The 20832-nt window shown below is 38.8% G+C and overlaps 1 protein-coding gene across 1 annotated transcript in view; it reads right to left on the bottom strand.

Annotated features, from left to right (window-relative positions):
* PRDM5 (PR/SET domain 5) overlaps positions 1-20832 on the bottom strand; it is a 217792-nt gene that overhangs the window by 181889 nt on the left and 15071 nt on the right. Inside the window, exon 2 of the mRNA XM_082728454.1 lies at positions 9326-9409. Coding sequence (XP_082584580.1) covers positions 9326-9409 — 84 coding nt within the window. The remainder of the gene's footprint in view (positions 1-9325; positions 9410-20832) is intronic.

Raw genomic sequence — 20832 nt, 5'->3', positions numbered from 1 at the left:
AAATTAGCCTTTCCCTGTTTACTATAATTCCATTTCATTGGATTTATTTTAATTTAGCAAAGTGATAATGTATAGGTATATACATTATATAGGATAGGATATAGGGTATAGGATATAGGGTGATAATGCCAAATGTCCATATTTATATAGAGACATAGAATATGTTCCTAGCCCTTTGGAGAAAAGTAGAAGTCAAGGATTTTTAAGCACAAGGATGAACACTCTCTAGATTTCAGGAGAGCAAACAGAGAAAATTTTCTTCTTTCCCACAGCGCATGATATGTTATTTCCACACCAATGCATTCACATTTTTGAGACAAAAAAGGATAACAAGTAACTTGGATCAGAAATGGATAGACACTTTTTCCCGTTATATTTTGCTCAAGATAGTTTCCCATAAGTAAAGAGTCATATCATAAAGAGAAGAAAAACATTTTTAAAAAATCATTAAAACAAAGCAATCAAACACAAAAGCAAAAAATACAGAAGGTGGTAACTTCCTCTCAGAAAATATAAAATTTTGAGTAATAAAAGGAAGGCTGGAATCTATTAGTATTCTGTTAACCCACTTCCGGTCTTCCTATTTAGTATTTCTCGTTCTTCCACATCATCACCATTTTCACCTCCTTCTCCCTTTATCCTCATCCCCTTCATCATCAATATGTTACAAGTTTTATTTATTATTATGAAAATCAGCTTCTTCTCCTTCCCTTCCTCTATCATCCATATAAGAAGTTAAACTGTCCTTTAATAATTGTCCTTTAATCTGACCAAATAGCACTTTTTATGAAGTCTCCTAATTCACCTGCTCCTGCATCCAAATCACTGGTGAACAAGGTGAAGAAAGTTGAAGATTTTTCATGGTACCTCTTCAAAAAAACTTTATTTTGTATCTGACATGAATATTTCATCAAGTACTTCCTAGATTCCCATTTGATCTCAGTCAACACTGAAAATGGATCCCCACTCTTACTGAGATTAATGTATTTTAAAGTAAAGATTTTCAGCAAAATTTTTTTTAAAAATTATGATTCAAAATCTTCAAATTCTGTCACTTCAGTTTTCAGAAATAGTTCAGTATCTCTTCCTTCTTCTCCCTGAGCAAGGTAGTCATTTGCACACAGTTGACACACATTACCCCAAAATTTGGGATTTGGGAAATCAGTTATGGCCTCTTGTTAACTGTCTGCAAAGTTTGTTACACTTTTGTTTTACTTTGAAAGTTTTCTCACTGGTTTGTTTATAAAGTCTATTTCAATTTACACATCTGTGTATATAAATGCCTCCTATTGTTTTTTCCCTCTCTTCAGTGAGTCTAGAGTGGCAAATTTTTCCCCTGGCCAGGAGTTGGAAGTGGTCTTGGGTTGCTCATTTGAAGAGAGGGTAAAGACTTAAGGTTAGGACTAATGGTGTGAGAGAAATCCAAAATACCAGTCACATAGGGAGATGTTTATATTTGAAGATGCTCAAATAACTATGCCTTCACTTTTTAATATTTTTGCTGGGTATATAATTCTAGATTGGCAACTATTTTCTATCACCCTAAAGATATTATATAGTTGTTGATCATATTTATCATCATACTATCTTTTCTGTCAAAAATCACCTTTTGGTTTATTTATTGGTGTTTCGAAGGTAAGTTCTCTGTCTCTCTCTCTCTCTTTTTTTTTCCTGGCTGCCTTTAAGATTGCCTTAGTTTTCAACAGTTTTACTAAGATACATCTGGGTAGATTGTTTTTTGTTTTTGCTTTTTTTCTCTGATGCTGCTTAAGACTAACAGAGCTTCTTCAGATAAGGTTTTTAAAGAGTTCTGGAAAATTCTCAGCCGTTATCTCATCAAATTTGCTTCTGTCCCATTTTCTTCCTATTGCCCTTCAAATGCTAAAAAGTTGTAACATTACAGATATATTAGATATGTTCACTGTCTCATGTATTTATTTTTAGTCCCTGTGCTTCATTTTCATTATTTTCTATTGACTTTTTTTTCTCATTAAACCTATCATTTGCTCTGTCATATCTAATATCTAATTCAAATACTGAGTTCTCAGCTTCAGTTATTATATTTTTTCTCTCTTAGAATGTCCACTTGACATCTATACATCTTAATTTTTTTGGCAAAATTCCCCATCTCATTATTTCATCTGTTTCATCTTTCCTTCATTTGCTAGAACATATCAGTCATGATCATTTTGAAGGCCTCATTTGCTAATTCTAATCAATATCTGTATACAATATCTGAAATGTGTTAAGTCAGTTTCCATGGTCCAGCTTTTCTTTCAGATTTAGTCATATGATCCTATCTCTTAGCATCAAGTCATTTTTTTTAAAAGATTTATTTATTTTAGACAGAGAAAGAGAGAGCAGGGCGAGAGGCAAAGGGAGGGGGAGAGAATCTCAAGCAGACTGTGCTGAGCATGGAGCCCAACGCAGGGCTCAATCTCATGACCTCAGGTCATGACCTGAGCTGAAACCAAGAGTCAGATTGGGCTCACGGGTGCCTAAGCCACCCAGGCACCCCTCTTAGCACTGAGTCATTTTTAATTAAGTGCTGGATGCTGTACATTAAGAAAATTTGGAGAATCCAGGTAATATGTTTCTCCAGAGTAGGTCTACTCTGACTTCTGCCAGGCAGAGTAAAAAGCATTCATCACAAACTAATTAGGGAGTGAGCTCACTGGAGGCTGGGTTGCAGGTGTGGCGGGCTTTAGCCATTCTCAGTCAAGGACATTCCTACAACACAGAACTGCAGTGCTTCCAACTGAAAGCGCTGTGCAGAGAGCCCCTCCTCAGCAACATGAGACTGTAGGACACTCCACTTCTTGGAGGGCGAGAATTCTACCACTAAACCACCAAGGCACCGATACATTCCACTTTTTGAAAGTGTGTGACTGAACTTTAGCATTCTGCTGTGCAGTTTCATAATTCTGCAAATGTCTTGAAGGGGAATCAGCAATGTTTTTAGTTCCTTTAGAGCTCTAATCTCTACCTGTTCATCTATGCTCAAACAACTCAGCTCTACATGGGCTGAAATCAGATGTTCAGACTCTTGTTTATAATCCAGAATCCAATATCCCAAGTGAAAAGAGGCTGCAGGTTGTCATTTTACCTCTCCACATTTTCCCTCTAGAACCTTAGACATTCTGGTATTCCCTGCTACAACAGCTCTGATATTATGCAAATCATCTTTGTATTGAATCTGTCTTCATAGATCTCAGCAGTAATATTGATGTGTTCAAGTTCCTATCTGACATGCATTTTCTTGCCCTATTTTCTTTATATCATTTCATTTCTTCATATCATTTATTTTCTTTATATCACATCACTACTTCTATCGTATTACATATTAAGGATGTTTTATGTCTAACTTTCCCTACTAAAACACAAGTCCCAAGAGAACAAGGGCTTTACTGAATGAATCCTCAGGGTAAAATCAGGTTAAATATTGACTGACCCTGGTATTCTTACTTATGATATCATGCTTCACTTATCATGACTACTTTTGTCATGTAAAGACAATGCCAGGGCGCCTGGGTGGCTCAGTGGGTTAAGGCCTCTGTCTTCAGCTTAGGTCATGATCCCAGGGACCTGGATCAAGCCCGGAGTCCGGCTCTCTGCTGGGCGGGAAGCCTGCTTCCCCATGTCTCTCTCTGCTTGCCTCTCTGCCTACTTGTGGTCTGTCAAATAAACAGATAAAATCTTAAAAAAAAAAAAAAAAAAAAAGACAATGCCCATTTTTTCTCTGTAAATATTCTAAATGTCCTTATTGTTTTTCAGTATGAGAGAAGAAAAAAACGAATTCTACATTTACATATTCTTAGTCAAAAACTCTTACTCCCCTCTCTTCATGTTTCCTTACTTTCTCCTCTATAAGAGAGAGAAATTGGGAGCTATATTTCCTCGGGTTTCTCCATGGTTCCTTGCCTTCATTTGACTGTTGAGACCCTGATGGTCATTCCTCTCTCTGTCTGACTCCCTGCTGTAGTAAGGAGACCTACCCTCAGTCTCAGGATGTGCCTTCTACAGCATGCTGCAGACCTGTCTGTCTCTATCCAGGCTCTCTGGTCTCCCACATTCTGACTCTGCTACAAACAAAGCCTGGGAGTCAGGCCACACTTCTCATCGCAGTTGAAGGGCAAATATATTCAGAATCTACTCCGCAGGCCCCTCTTGCCTGCAAAGACCAGGATTTAAGAAGCAGAATAGAAAGTCCCCACTCTGACCATGGGTTCCAGTCATATTCTCCAATCCAGGTCTTCTGGAGCCAAGAACTTAGAACTTACTCAATGCTCAGTAATGAGGTAGATATTTTAATCTTCAACTGGCTCCTATCTATTCTTCCTTGGCTAGAACCAAAGAGAGACAGAAGGGTTATTAATTAGGACACATCGCCAGTGTGTAAGGTCTGGGGGTTGGGAAAGAAGTTCCCCCCAAAAAACCATATTTAAAGAGCAATCACTGAAGGGGCCCCAGTTCACCTGGTATATACATTTATTTTGAAATAATAATTTACTCTAACTGTAGGACATTAACAATTCTTATAAACACAAATCTTGTAATCATATTTCCCTAGCTGAAAGCATGTTATTTACCCAGAGATACAAAACCTTTTCTACTGACAAAAATAAATAAAACTACGATTATCTGATATTTTGCATTTTGTAATATACAGCTACCAAGCAGAATGTAATGACTAATAGCCCTGGTAATTCCGCTAGGCCCAGATGTAAAAATGTAGTTTTCCTCATCAATCCTCAAGGCAATAGATTTAGAAAAGTAAACAAATGTAAAATTTTTTAAATGTCATTAAGTCACAATCATACAGGTAAAGCTGATTCCTCTCATACATGCACCCTACAATGTGTTACTTCTGGAATCCTTACAAAACCACAAGCTCCTTAAGAGTAGGAGCACAGACTTTTCAAAAAGCAAAGTTTAAGTCTTGTGTTGCTTGTCTCCTTAACGCAGAGAGATTACTTTTCTACCAAATTGTAGACACGTTTCTTCTAAGGCTTAATAGCAAGAAATCAACCCATATCTAAGTCAGAGAGATTTTATATTTTCCTATAAAAACATCACCCAGAATTTAGATATTTTACTTGACTCTCCAGGTTTTACCTGGTTTTCTGGGATTCTGCATGTTGAGTTCTTCACTAGCTAACCGCAAGACCAATTTGTCCAGACGCCCATCCTCTGTATGACTACCCATCAGTAGTACTAAACTGTAGCACGTTTTCTGGCTCAACCTGCATCAGATCACACCACTGAGTACCTGACTACACCTGCTGAAATGTTCAAAGACTGAGAGGAACATGCACCCAGCATGAGTGGGAGAAGGGGGATGGGACTGAGTCCTTTGTGATCTCACAATAGATGCAAAGTATAGGAACAAATGACTCCACCAGAAATAGCAGGAGGACACCGAGTTTTGAGAACTTACCAAACCAGTTTCTAGACAAAAACTTCCTATAGGCGATACAAAGGGATGCCTTGGAAAAGGAAAGGAAGACCCACTGAAAACAGAACGTAGGTGTTTGTGGAGGATTGAAGCAGACACTGGATTCACCAGCAGCCACTCTGGAATACCTGAATAATAGGCAGGTGAGGAAAAAGTACAATCTGTATTGTATTCTACAAAATTTAAAGGTATGTATGTGCAGGAAGCATAATAACCCAGAGCCTAAAGAGGAAGTATTTGCACTATGCCTTGAAATACTGAAGAAGGTATTATAGAAAAAGAGCTCTTAGAGATTACAAAACAAAGGATGATTGAGTTTTAGCCACAATACATGAATGGATTTTGGTCTTAGAGCAAGTTTGAGCAGGTACAGACTGGAAGGAAATATACTTCAAGCTCCAAATGACCTGGAAAGAAGTAGACGAAAAGACTTTCTACAGAATAGAATGCAATACAGACACCTGGGCTCGTGCCACTATATTATCCAAGGGAAGGAAGTATTTACTATCAGGCACTGGTTTCCAACCTCAAGCTCTGTGATTGCCCTCAGGCCCAAGAAAGAAAGAAATCTTCTATCAATGCACTTAATTCTAAATGAAAAGCAAAAATCTGAGGTTACCAACAAGCCTTAAGGACAGATGAGACTGAGTCTCTTCAGACCTGAATTTCAAATTCTGGTGGCCAACACAGAACGAGGCTGAGGTGCTGGTGAATTCTCTGAAGCAGTGGGCATCAATAAATTTCCAACCTGTACTTTTGGAGGACGAGAAGGAGGTTGCAGCAGACAGTATCAACTGATCCCATTCGATCCCTTTATATCCACAGGGGCTCGCATACACATGTAGGCTCATTCCTAACTGGGCCTTCCAAGTTCTTTGGCATGAAATGGCCACCTCCACCAGAACTGCTGGCCATAAGCCAAGTGTAAAGAGAGACTGAGAAAGGGCTATGCTACATGCGCTTTCACATGACACCATTTTCTAGACTGTCCTAAGGATCTGGTTCATGTCCCATAACCACACTAGACAAGATTAACTACTGGCTGGAGAAGGACAACCTGTCTGAGAACACCAGGCGGTTCACTTTGTAGCTATCTGCCAAATTAGAAATGACTTAAATAACCAGTCCCAAAGCACCCATCGGAGAGGGTAAGCTCACTACTTCCCTCTGAAAAGACTCAAATGGCTCCATGAAGGGAAAACTGAAGAAGGAGCAGTTATTCTCCCTTCTCTCTGCTCCTTCTAAGTCTGGCACCTCCAAAGCCAAACAACAACAATGGACTTCACTTGTAAAACTCAAGGCTGAGAAGCAGCTCATTCGGTTAACTTAAAAGTAATAGTATTAAGGCTAGGAATTCAAAAGATGTTAATTGTTTTTTAAATATTCCCCCCAGAAGGCAAACTACTGAGAGGTTTTCCCTTGTCCTGCCCCCAAACCCACCCACTCCCCACCCCCTCACCCCCCACCCCCAAAGCCGCCAGAAGCAGAGCAAAGACTGGCTATCTAAACTGAAAACCAGACTAGGAAGAGAAAGAACTAGAGGAAGGAGTAGAAGGCCATGTGAACTAAGGGGTTAAAAGGATCAAAGGTCTTAGGTGAAAAGAACAGGCTCACCAGGGGAGACTCTTATCAATACTCTTCTGAGTTGCATAAGAAGTACAAATATTACTTATTCAAAATCCGGATATTAAATAGCAAGTAAAGTAAAACAGAGACGAGCAATCACTAAGTGAATGTAACATTACCTGAACCTACAATGTATAAAATCAATAGTTCTTTGGGCAGCAGAGTGAGAGGACAGGGGTAGGGGTGTATGAAAACAAGTACTAATATAAAATCATTAAAGGCCCAGGAGAAGGGTGATCGGCTGCTGCACTGTCAGCTACGGACCAGTTCACAAACAGCCTGCCTGCATTTCCTATAGGCAAGGATTTCTTTCAAAATAAAAATTACAATCATTATCTGCTTCACAATTCATAACCAGCTGTGCAAAACATGAACTCATCACACTAAAATTTTCAGAACAAACCTCAAAAGCCATTAACAACCTCTTAAATAACTGCTATTGGTATGTTTATGACTTATTTAGGCAATCTTTTTGTCACATAGATTTGATTTCTGAAAACCTTCACAATAAAAAAAAAAATTTACTGAGAAAATTAAGACCTTATAGAAAAATAGTGAAAGATGCCAAAAATATGTTTATATTTATAAAATAAACAACTAAAACAGCTTGTTAAATCAGGCAAATCAAAAACATTTTCCACTTCTAGTGAGGACTATAGTATGAATTTCCATTTTCCATCACCCGCACTGGTAGAAATCTTTCAAGAATCTCTTCCTCAAGCACCGTTCCCCACCACCAGCAGTTTTAGCAATATGGATGATGATTAAAAATGTATTTTGTTTGCAGGTAATACACTACGATGGCTTTCTGAGTCAAACTGGCTAGGCTATAGTAACCAGTTATTTATCAACTATTACCCTAATTGTAGCTGTAAAGGTTTTCTGCAGATGTGGTTAAGACCTACAATCAGTTGACTGTAAGTAAAGGAGATTACCACCAATGCTGCATATGGTGGGCCCTCATCCAATCAGTCAAAGGCCTTAATTGTCAACTGAGACCTGCCTCAAGACTGCAAAGTCAACTCCTATCTGAATTTCCAGCCTGAAAACCTGCCCTATAGATTCCAACTTGCTACCCCAAAAATCATGTGAGCCAATTCTTTGAAAAAAAAACCTATATCTATATCTATATATCTCCAACCTATTGGTTCTGTTGCTCTGCAGACTCAAAGTGACAAATACACATTCAGAGACTTTTTTAAATTTTATTTTATTTTTGTGTGTGTGTGTGTTCCAAAATTCATTGTTTAGGTACTACACCCTGTGAACCATGCAATACATTCCCTCCTTAATACCCACCACCAGGCTCACCCATTCTCCCTCTCCCCTCCAAAACCCTCCATTCCTCTCTCAGAGTCCATAGTCTCTCATGGTTTGTCTCCCCCTCAGATTTCCCCCAACTCACTTCTCCTCTCCATCTCCCAAAGTCCTCCATGTTATTCCTTATGCACCACAAGTAAGTGAAACCATATGATAATTGACTCTCTGCTTGACTTATTTCACTTTTTATGTGTAAGTCTCTACCTCTTGATTCTATCCCTTTCTGATTTACTGATCCTACTTCTCAGCCCTACCCTACTCATGGAACCCACCAAATACAGTTCTTGGAAATTAGTTTTTTCCAAGTGTTTGCTTCAACAATCTCTATACCTTTACTTCTCTATTTCTCTCCCTCAGGCCCTTCTTTTTCTAATGACTAGAAAAGAACAGCAACAAATATACTTGGCATAAACTAAGATGAAAATTCTTATACAGATGTACATTTGCATATACAGATCCCTGCATTAGGGAAATTTCAGATTGCAAAAGACTATCCACAAAATCACAGTTCTTGAAATATAGTGGTGTTTTCATTCCAACACAGAGCTCAGAACTGTTTCTAAGAAATCAGAATTACAACTAGGAAATAAAAGTTAAAGGAAAGGTATAATTTCATTTACAGAAATTAAATTCTTAATCCAGTCCAAGAACATGCTTATTTTATAATCCAAACATCCTTATGCATGAAAACTCCTTTTTCAATGATAAACTGTAAACTTCAGAGTTCTAGAAGAATTGTCTAGTAAGATATTTCAACAGTATTTTTTCAATGCTAAACTTTAAAGTTACTCGAGTCCCTTAAAAGTGAAACATTCCAGCATTTAAGTAGTCAACTGGAATCAATACCAATTAATTTAGCCTTGTAAATGCACTGAATAGTATAAAGAAAAACATTAAATTTTAAAATAACAAGGTCATCCTTACCTCCCACATCAACCTGTAATCCATATTTTCATCCAAGTCTTCAGGCATTCTCTTCTCTCCAGCGAAGGGTCCAAACTTCTCACCCTGAGTAGTGATGATTACATTGAAAAGGGATTAGTGAAATAATCAAGTTACTAAAATAAACTTGTTTTTTTCCTCCAAATCTGCATGCCCAATGAGTGAGATACATTTAAAGTATTACCTAATTTATACAACACAAAATATTTACATATTAAAATCCAACTTAATCTGTTTTTAGCTTAAGAGCCTGAATCCACAATACAGGAGCCAACATAAAAGGGTTAAATTGTATAACATTCAAATTATGACAAGGCCTCTGGCAAGTGGTCTAAAAATGACAAGCACTGAGTTTTGTCTGACTTGAGAGACAAGCCCACCAGGCAGAAAATCACCTGGTTTCCATAAAAATCACAAATTCATCCCAATTATGAACAAGAAAGAAGTAGGCTTGCCATTCTCAGAGGAAGACTGTTCATAAATAAAGTTAAAATTCCCCTGTCAATCTTTCCAACAGCCAAGGCAGCACACTGGAAACCAGAGGTTCTCAAAAGGCAGGCTTTAGAGCTCACATGGCAAGAGAATCAACATGGACACTTATTTCAAATTCAGAATCCTGGGTTTATTAGAATAAGAATCGCTCAGAGTGGGGCATGGGGAGCAGCGTTTTCACAGGTTCCCAGGTGAGAAGCACAGGTGTGAGGCGGGTTCCAAGGCAAGATACATTGTATTCTCAACAAAGGCAACCAAAGCAGAGTTTGGAAAGACACGGAGTGGGGCTGGGTTTGTCCAGCCACACCTTCTACAAAATGTGTGCAGAGAACACTGAGCCACGTGTGCCTTCCTGAGAGACCTCCAAGCCCGCCTGTGCTAGTCTTCAGTGGAACCCTTCCCTTCCTAAGACAAAGAAAACTCCAATTAAATCTCCAGGGTGGGGCACCTGGGTGGCTCAGTTGGTTAAAGCTTCTGCCTTTGGTTCAGGTTATGATCCCAGGGTCCTGGGATCAAGCCCCACATCGGGCTCTCTGCTTAGCAGGGAAACTGCTTCCTCCTCTCTCTCGCTCTCTCTTTGCCTGCCTCTCTGCCTACTTGTGATCTGTGTCAAATAAATAAATAAATAATCTTAAAAAAAAAAAAATCTCCAGGGGAACTTGATAAACACTGTTGGAGGGAAAAGCAACCACCAACCAAAGCAATGCTTTCAGGAATAGAAATTACTTAATGAACAACAGAAAACCCAACTCCTGGAAATAGTAACATGTGAAAGCTTAAAGGAATTACAGCTAACCTACCCAGCCCTTCATTCTACAACTAAAGACAAGAGGTCCTGAGAAGCTATCAAAATGGTAGCACCCAGAAGACACATTCTTTAATGTTAATTTAGGGATAAAAAAATAGCTACAAATATTCTTCAAATCAAGATTATAATCCTAATATAACCCAGGCACAAGCACATCAAAGAAACAAGAAGACTGCTATTTATAGTAACATGGAGTTATTGATACAAAGTTTAGCAAGCAAATTTCAGAGGCTGGAAGCCCGCTCTGCTTCTTCCACTCTTCCTGCCTCACTAACCACTTCATGCTAAGACTAAGCACTAGGCATCAATTCTCAAGCAGCTACCATGGCCCCAAAGATGCTTTCCTTTTAAAAGTAGTCATTTTTCACCTCAACATGAGACCTTATCAGTATTTAATGGCAGTTAAGAAAAGCTGTACAAGTAATTGAAGAAATGATGCGCCTATATTGCTCAGTCCGTTAAGCATCTGACTCCCCATTTAGGCTCGGGTCACATTCTCTGGGTCGTGAGATAGGGTCCTGTGTCAGGCTCTGCACTCCGAGTAGAGTCAGCTTGAGATTCTTTCTCCCTCTCTCTACCCCACTATGTTTGCACCCCCACCTCGTACATAGGCACACTTGTGTGGGCTCAAGTGCTCTCTCAATCAATCAATAAAATCTTTAAAAAAAAAAAAAGAAATGAAAGAATAGGGGAAGGGAATTAATACATTTAATACAATTAATACATAATACTTGAACTACTATGGGTCACACTCCAAATAACACTATGTGGGAATTTCCCCATTTAACAGTGAAGGACATGGAGAATCAAACAGTTTAAGTAACCTGCTTGATAAGATCAACCACCCAGCAAAGATCAGAGAAAAGCTTAGGAACCACTGGTTTATTCTGCTCAGGCACTGTCTGCTTCACCACACCACCACTCAAAACCCTCACAATAATTGGATGACCCAATCCCCAGGCAGCTCACCCCTCTCTTCTTACTTTCCATTAACTACAACCTTTAACAACTACATGGGCCATCCTTGTCTTGCTCATAGTAGTCACTCGATACATGGACTCTTGTACTGAATGACGAAACTGACGGATTGCTGTTAAAGCCAATGTGGGGGGCGCCTGGGTGGCTCAGTGGGTTAAAGCCTCTGCCTTCGGCTCAGGTTATGATCCCAGGGTCCTGGGATCGAGCCCCGCATTGGGCTCTCTGCTCTACAGGGGGCCTGCTTTCTCCTCTCTCTCTGCCTGCCTCTCTGCCTACTTGTGATCTCTCTCTGTCAAATAAATAAATAAAGTCTTTTAAATAAATAAATAAATAGCCAACATGGAAGACAGACCAAAAAATAAGGTGTGTTTTTGGTTATAAATTTGAGGATTTGGTATTAATGTAGGTAGTTCACCTTTTCACTACACCTAACCACATATTTAGTGTTTATCAATCATTACAGAAGATAATAATCTAAGTACACACTTTCTAATGCAACTGATCTACCCATGCCAGTCAGTTTCTCCCTGCAGTACACATTGGGAAGGGAAAAAAAAAAAAAATCAAGTCAGCAGTGTTCAAAGGACTGAAGAGGAGGGATGGGAACCCAAATAAGTGCACTGGAATCAGTTAAAAAGACTGCTTGGTTGCATTCTAGGAAGATTATTAAAAGAATTACAGATCTGAAAATTCAAAATAAGAATCAGGACTCTGATTTTAAAGCCTCACTATTAACAATGAACAAGCACTCTATCCTAAACTCAAAATACCAAACTAGAATAAAATGGCTTTCAACTTTTTTCTTCAACCCACAGTTAAGAAATACATTTTGTATAGCAACTTGGCATAGTCACATGAACACATTGAAACACACAAAACTAAAATATAAATTTTTTGAAACAATACTACTCTTACTCTTCCGGTTATGTTATGCACTTTCACTTCACTTTTTCAAAAATACCAGCTCTGACCCAATAAGTTAACTTCACAACTCATTAATAGCTTGCTATACAGTTTGAGAAACAATGACATAAAAACATACAAAGAGAAGGCAAATTTCTAAGTAGGCCAGTGAGTATATTAGCATGATCTGATCAACTAAACTTGAGTTCCTGTAGCTACAAGATTACAAAAATGTAAATAGCCAACTCTTAATTATCCTTAGTGCTTATGGTATGAAAAAAGTACAAATAATTAAAACAATTTATATTTGACTTTAGAGGAAAATTTTGTACTTACTGGACCCACTCTCACTCTGAAGATCTCCCTAAGGATCCTACCATGCTATCCACCCCTTTTCTAACTCCTTGTTCATCCTTGTTTCTACTATACAAACAGCACTTTCTTCTAATTGTAATTTTATTGCATATTCTGCTTTATTCACTTACCATTACCCATGTGAAGTCTAACCTAAGAGTAAGCCTCTTCTACTTTAGTGGGCTTCAAATCTGCTTGGGTAACCCACCTGTAAAAGGAAGATTTGGGTTACACACCCCAACTATATGTGATTATGTTTTTTTAGTTGAACCATATGAAATTACCAATATTTGACATTTTCAACCTATAAAATGAAAATTTTTCATATGATTCATTATAATTAAACTATATATACATATGCATTAGCATAACTAACATCAAAAGTGAGGTTTACAACCAATGACAGGAAAAAAACCAGTATATCAAACTATATCTTCTTGAAAATTCAAAAATTTTTGGCTGACATGATTGGTTTTACTCTCTGTGACTAAGCTGTTGAAAATCTATTAGCAGCAGGAAAACTGTCAGTAGTACTGTCTTCTTGCTGTTCATGTATGATTTTAACATTCCTAGGATTCTTTATGTTAAGGGGTCACTCTCTAAGGGGTCACTATCTCAAATGCTTACAAGGTCAGGCCCGAGAGCAACACAGGATCTGTCATCCAACAACGAACATGTAAAGGATGCATTAGGGACGGACTGGGAGGCAAGCTAGAAAGGCAGGACCACTCAAGCTTTTCCACTGCAACCAAATATTGCTGTATCACAATGTTGCTAGGAATCTACAAGTATTTTGGAGACACTGACAACTCAAACATGTACATGAAATCACTACTTTTCTAAGTCGGCAATGAATTCCAAGTTGTCAAAACTCTGCAGATCAAAGTATGACCACAAGACAAATTCAACCTGTAGACAGCAAAATGGTCAAGGTAAACTCACATCTCAGATCTGCCCAGTTCCCAGCCTGCAATGGTGCTTCTTTGCTGTTTCTAAACAAGGCAGTTAATGGATCTACCCAATAGGCCGCCCACTGGACTAGACAATAACTTTTAATAAACAAAAGTGTATGATTATACATGAGCCATTTTCTCTCATTTTGTTTAATATTGGTAAGAAGTTGAAAGCAAGATTTACTGCAAAGCTCTCTTTCAGAACAGTGGGAAAAGCACTCGCTGAGGCTTCTAGAGATCTGGACCCTGATTCCTGCTCTGCACAGCTAATCAGCTGTGACACATCAGGATGTCAGGAACTTCTAAGCTTCGGTTTCCTCACCTATAAAAGGTAGGGATTTAGAGTACCTGATTTTTAAGATTCCTTCTAACTCTTAAATACTATTAGAAAGAGCTTCCCCAGTCCCAAATAAAACAATCTGAGAATCAAAGAGAACAAAACAGTAATTGATTGAAACACATTAACACATTAATCTATACCTAACTTCCAGATTTCAAGAAATACAGAAGAGAGAGAAATACATTAAATAAAGTCCTGGGAAAACAATCAGATAAATCCAGATTGAGATACTCTACAATTAGCCTGATCTCCTCAGAAAGCCACTATTATTAAAAAGGGGAAGAGGAAAAGGGAGACAGTTAAGAGATCTGATGGCCAAAACCAAATGTAATCGGTGGTCCCTGATTTGATCTTGGTTCAAAAACCAAACAGCTATAAAAACATTTTGGAGGCAACTGAAGTAATTTGAATATGGGCTGAAATGAGAAGATGTTAGGAAATTACTGTTATTTTTGTTGGATGTTAAAATGATATTATGGCTATTTAGGAGAATGTCCTCATACAGAAATATTGAGGGAAAAAATTATCGTAATGTCTGTAATTTACTTTGAACTGGCTCAGTGAATAAAAAAATATACCTATAAATGAAATAAATTAAAGTGAATCAATTGCAGTTGAATCATTCATATGTGAAATAACAGTAACTTTTCACAGAAGAAGTCTAGGGTCCCACTTGGAACATAATTATATTTCAATGTTAAACTACTATGCATGTGTTACTCTTGCAGTACAATTAGCCCTTCAGCAAAGTGTGTTTCTAAAAAGTTCAGTTTAAAAAAAATCTAATCTTCTTTCTCTACTATGACTATTGGGGCAGAGACAAATCGCTTCACTATATCCTTAGTACGGGAATGCTGACCTTGTTGAAGGTACCAATGTATATAGGTAGAAAAACTACATTTACCCGCTTCCACTTAAATAGGGAAGAGAACTAACAACATGCAAGCAGAAATCATTATATGAACCACCACAAAAGCTCTTAACAGGAGAGCTAAGTCAGCTGGCAAGGATACCTTAGGGCCATGGCTCCTACCTCTTTCTCCCCACCTGGAATAAAAGCACGATAGCTGAAGCTAAAGCAACCACCTGGAGGCCAAGAGAATGCAAACAGTTCCACCCCAACATATTATGAACTGATAGCAGTAAATGCCTACATGCCAACTTCTTGTTATAGGGAGAACATAACCCCAAGGTTTAGATTACTTAAGTTGTCTCTATCACTCTCAGCTGATAGAACAAATGTCAAGGAAAAGAAATGCCCAAGACATAACAGAATCATTCTTTATGAAACGAGTCCCTTATAAAATAAAAATGAAATGGGAAATGCCAGAGAATTGTGAGGAAGAGAAGATCCTGGGTATATGGTGCCCTGCATAGAGCACCTTCCTGCTAACTCCAACCCTAAGCTACTTGCTTCTCCTGAGCAAAACAACTGCTACTAGCATGTCTGGTCAACCGAACCTAAGTGAAGCCTTGGTTCCGGCAAAGAACATGTGTGAAGCATTTTCTCCAGTAGACTAAGTAATAAACTGGAAAACAGCAGAAGAGCCAGCACTGAGGGCTGGAAACTAGAGAATGCAGAGAAAATTTTGGAAAGCCAGAGATGGGGGAGGGGGCCACAGCCCAGTCTTCTCTAGGCTTGCAGTGCAGGAAAGTACAAGACCAGACAGCCGAGGAACAGGGAATTGACAGCCTGTCTGCCAGAGCAGGTTCATGGTCATACAGACCCCTTTGCACATAAGGAAGGACTGACACCACAGAGGGTTTTCTAACACCTGATCTTGGGCTTCAGTAAAACAACCGAGGCAGACTGCCTATACAAAGAAGCCCAGCTGCCTGAGAGAGAAAGATCAGGGAGGAGAATGAGAACCACACTCTGTAAAATAGAACTTCTTCAGGAGACAGAATACTTTAATTAAAAGGAATACGTCAAGGGGCACCTGGGTGGCTCAGTGGGTTAAAGCCTCTGCCTTCAGCTCAAGTCATGATCCCAGGGTCCTGGGGTCCAGCCCCAAATGGGGCTCTCTGCTCAGCAGGGAGCCTGCTTCCTCCTCTCTCTCTGCCCGCCCCTCTGTCTACTTGTGATCTCTGTCAAATAAATAAATGAAATCTTAAAAAAAAAAAAAAAAAGAATACCTCAAGAGAAGAAGGGAATTTAAAGAAATTCAAGTAGAGTATTCAAACACACACACACACACGCACACTTTTAAGAGTGGGAAAACAAACAAAAACAATGATTTTCCAACTAAATATTTTTAGAGAATGAGCTGAAAGAGAAATAGACTAACCTGAAAATCACTCACCCAGTCAGGAAATCCTTTACAGTCAGGTGGAGGAAGAGCTACTTGATGATATACACAGATTCAGAGAGAATATTAGCCACATGATGATGAGAAAAAGAATCACAAAAAGTCTCCAAATAAACAAATGAACCAGAACAAAGGAAAGAAAATGACAAGGAAAAAAATATATATGAGTAGCTGGCATAGGCATACAAATAAATGACAAGAGAGTATTTAGACTATGTAGGGTTAACTAACAACTCCTGAAACAACAGGGATGTACTTTTCAAAGATATTTTATTAAGTAACACACCATTTCATGAGAACCTAAGGACTGTTTGGGAAGAACAGCAAGAAGGCAAAACCATCCCAAAAGTTGCACACCATGTGTGGTAGCAGGGGAGGGAAGAAGAGGGAAGAGAGAAGGAAACAGAACATCTCTTTGAAGAAATTGTGTGTTTTTGTGGGAAAAATATCTAAGCTCTACCTATCAGACCAAAAAAAAATCATCCATCTGACTGTGAAAGAGGGAAAGAGTAAGTAAATCACTAAAGAAAAAGTAGAACTAACAAAGTAATTAGAGGGGAAAAAAGAATGAACAGTGACTTGAACAGACAGCAAAATAAGGAAAATTATAAGTTAACAATATAAAATAAGCAATGAGCATAAAGATGACAAGAATGAAATCAACTATTGCAGCCATTAACCTAAATATGAAGGAGTTAAATTCTCTTATTAAATGAGACTGTAATACTGCATTATGAAATATAATCTAGCTACACGATTATAAAATATAAAAGAAAATGATAAAAGCGAATTTAAATGAATAGAGATACAAACAAAGGCAACAGTGTCGTTTTCAGACAAGAATTAAGTTAATTGCTGAATGCAGTAAACAGAATTATATAGTAATTATTATACAGTAACAAAAAAACATTATTTATGAAGAAGATATAAGAGTAAGAAAACAGAAGTATAAAAATACTAAATATGGGCAAACTTTCAGTTATAAAATAAGTCATGAAGGTAAAAAATACAGCATGGCTAATACAGTCAATAATATTGTAATAATGATGTATTGACATGATAACACTTATTGTGGTGTGTACTGAGTAATGTACAGAGTGGCTGAATCAATCTGTTGTATACCTTAAACCAATAAAAGATTGTATGTTAATTATAGTTCAATAAAAAAATGGTTAAAATGGCCAGTTTTAAGCTATGTATATTTTATCAAAATAATTTAAAAATTAGCCAACTTTTCACCAAAAAGATACATATCTACTATATAATACATACGTATATTAAATACATATGAAGAACTAAAGTGGAAGACTTTAAAATCTCTCTTTCAAAACTGGACAGATTAAGTAATAAAAATAGTAGGTGGAGACTTTTGGGTTTTCAACATTCAAGGGGAACATGCATCCTGATATTTATAGCACCCTTATTAACAATAGCCAAACTATGGAAAGAGCCCAAATTTCCATCAATTGACGAATAGATAAAGAAGATGTGGTATGTATATGTGTATATATACATATATGTATAAACATATATACACAGCAGAATATTACTCCATCACCAAAAAGAATGAAATCTTGCCATTTTGCAACGGCATGGATGGAAGCAGAAGGCATTATGGTAAGTGAAATAAGTCAGAGAAAGACAAACACTATATGATGTCACTTACTGTGGAATTTAAGAAGCAAAACAGATGTACATAAGGGAAGGGAAAAGAAAAGAGAGAGAGATGGAATCAAACCATAAGAGATTCTTAATTATGGAGAAAAAACTGAGGGTTAATGGGGGGAGATGGGCAGGAGAGAGCCTAAATGGGTGATGGCTGTTACAGAGGGCACTTGTGTAGAGCACTGGGTATTATATATAAGTGATGAATTATCAAGTTCTACACCCGAAACCAATTTTACCACATGTTCACTAACTAGAATTTAAGTAAGAACTTGAAATAAAACAAAATAAAATAAAAATAAAAGTAAGACTATTTTTTAAATGCCATTAATTTTAGAGCACCTGGGTGACAAAGGTGGGTAAACCTCCAGCTCTTGGTTTCAGCTCAGGTCATGATCTCAGGGTGGTGGGATCGAGCACCATGTGTATCTCAATGCTCAGTGCATAGCCTGCTTAAGATTCTCTCTCCCTCTCCCTCTTATTTATTTAAAAATAAATCTTAAAAAAAAAAAAGCCAGTCATTTGAAAACTATTTTAAGTTAAATATCCCCCAAGAATTTAAAAAGAGTATCATTCCTAAACTATAATACAAAAGGCCAATAAATGATAAAAGACATCAAACCACATATTAAAAAAGTTTTTTTAATCACAGACACATCATATTTAAACAAAGAAAACTAGAAAAATCTTGAAAGTGAGGGAAAAAAAGACATTATGTACAAAGTAAGACTTAGAGCAGAATTCTAATTAAACACTATGTAAGCCAAAAACAAACACACAAACAAAAACAAATAAGCAACATCTATAATGTAACGGGGAAAAAAATAAACTGTCAACCTTGGGAACATAGGAAAATACTTTTTCAGACAACTGAAAACTCAGAAAATTAATTGCCAGCAAACTGTGATATTAGAAATGTTCAAAGAATATGGCTCAGGCATAAAGAATATGATACCAGACAGAAACTTATTTCAAAACAAAATAGATAAGAGCTCCAGAAATGTTAGAATTTATATATAGATAAGTAAGGAAGACAATTCCTCTTATTTTTTAATTGCTCTGAAAGTCAACTGATGACAGAAACCTTAAAATCCATTTGCCTTCATCTGAGTTCCTGATCCGCCCCCTTCAAGTCTGCTCCACCCACAATCTAGATCAGTCTCAGCTGCTGAGAGACAATCCAACCCTTCCAACTTCTCAAGTTAAAATCCTTAAAGATGGCGGGGAAGTAGGAGGCGCCGGTTCAACCTGTACCCTAAAGTGAGATGATTACCTACCAAAGAACTCCGATCACCCATGAAATCAGCCTGAGATCAGAATTATACACTTCTGGATCTGTATGTGGGCAGAAGACACCCGTAGGCAGGTAAAGTGGAGTGGGAACATCGGACTGATATCAGAAGATAAACAAAAGGAGGAGGGAGCCACCTGAGGCGACCAATTGGAAAGTAATACCCCAATACAAGAATGCCCTGCGTCTGGGGACCAGCAGTAACTTGGAGTCTGGTTGAAAGCATTCAAAAAGAGCAAAGGATTTGGCGGGGGGGGGGGGGGGGGGGGATTGTGGGAATCGGTTCGGGGAGGTTAGGGACAGGGACAGGGGTTTAAGTCCCCGGACTCAGGACAGCTACCCCTGTCACTGAGCCAGAGAGAGTGCGGCAGAGAAACCAGGTCTTAGTCCCTGAGCCACCGGCGTGTCTGAGAGCGCCTGGGGTCCTGCTCCCTTGAGGGTATGGGAGCCTCGCCAGCCAGCAGAAACACAGCTGTTTTGCAGTCCCCACGCGAGATCTGAGCCACGCTATCAGAGTCCGAGTCACACCGTGCACCCTCCCCTGAGAGAGGCACCAGCCCAGCGCTCTCAGATCCAGAAAGACCAGGCACTCCCAGCCCGGGGCCAGAGGGAAAATTACAGTGTGCGATCACTGCTTGGAACCTCTCTGGCAGTCCGGAGCTGCCCAGACAGCCACCGCTGTTGTGGTTTTGGGTACAAGCAGGAGTTGCTGTGTCCCCAGGGTCCACGACTCGGAATGTGCTCTGCCAGCAACCGAGGGGGAACTTATGTGCTCTGCAGCACCCAGAGGGCAACAGACTGATGCTTCTCTCTGAGAGGGAGGTCAGGGTGCAGTTTGCTTTCCTCTAAACCTCCAAAAACCATCAAAAGCTGCCAAGGCAAGAGAGAAAAAAAAAACAAAAACGAACAAACAAACATAAAAACCTCCAGAGAGGGGACACCTGGGTGGCTCAGTGGGTTAAAGCCTCTGCCTTCGGCTCAGGTCATGATCCCAGGGTCCTGGGATCAGGCCCCCGCATCGGGCTCTCTTCTCATCTGGGAGCCTGCTTCCCCGGGCCCCCTCTGCCTACCTCTCTGCCTACTTGTGATCTCTGTCTGTAAAATAAATAAATAAAATCTTTAAACAACAACAACAACAAAAAAAAACTCCAAAGAGGGGCGCCTGGGTGGCTCACTGGGTTAAGCCACTGCCTTCAGCTCAGGTCATGATCTCGGGGTCCTGGGATCAAGCCCCGCATCGGCCTCTTTGCTCAGCAGGGAGCCTGCTTCTCTCTCTCTCTCTCTCTTTCTCTCTCTGCCTACTTATGATCTTCCTCTGTCAAATAAATAAATATAATTCAAAAAAAAAAAAAAAAAACCCTTCAGAGAACAAAAGCCTGAAAAACTGGTTTCCTCA

Source organism: Mustela nivalis (genome assembly GCF_964662115.1).
Source record: "Mustela nivalis genome assembly, chromosome: 4".
NCBI classification, from domain to species: Eukaryota; Metazoa; Chordata; class Mammalia; order Carnivora; family Mustelidae; genus Mustela; species Mustela nivalis.
This window is presented reverse-complemented; position numbering and strand designations above follow the sequence as displayed.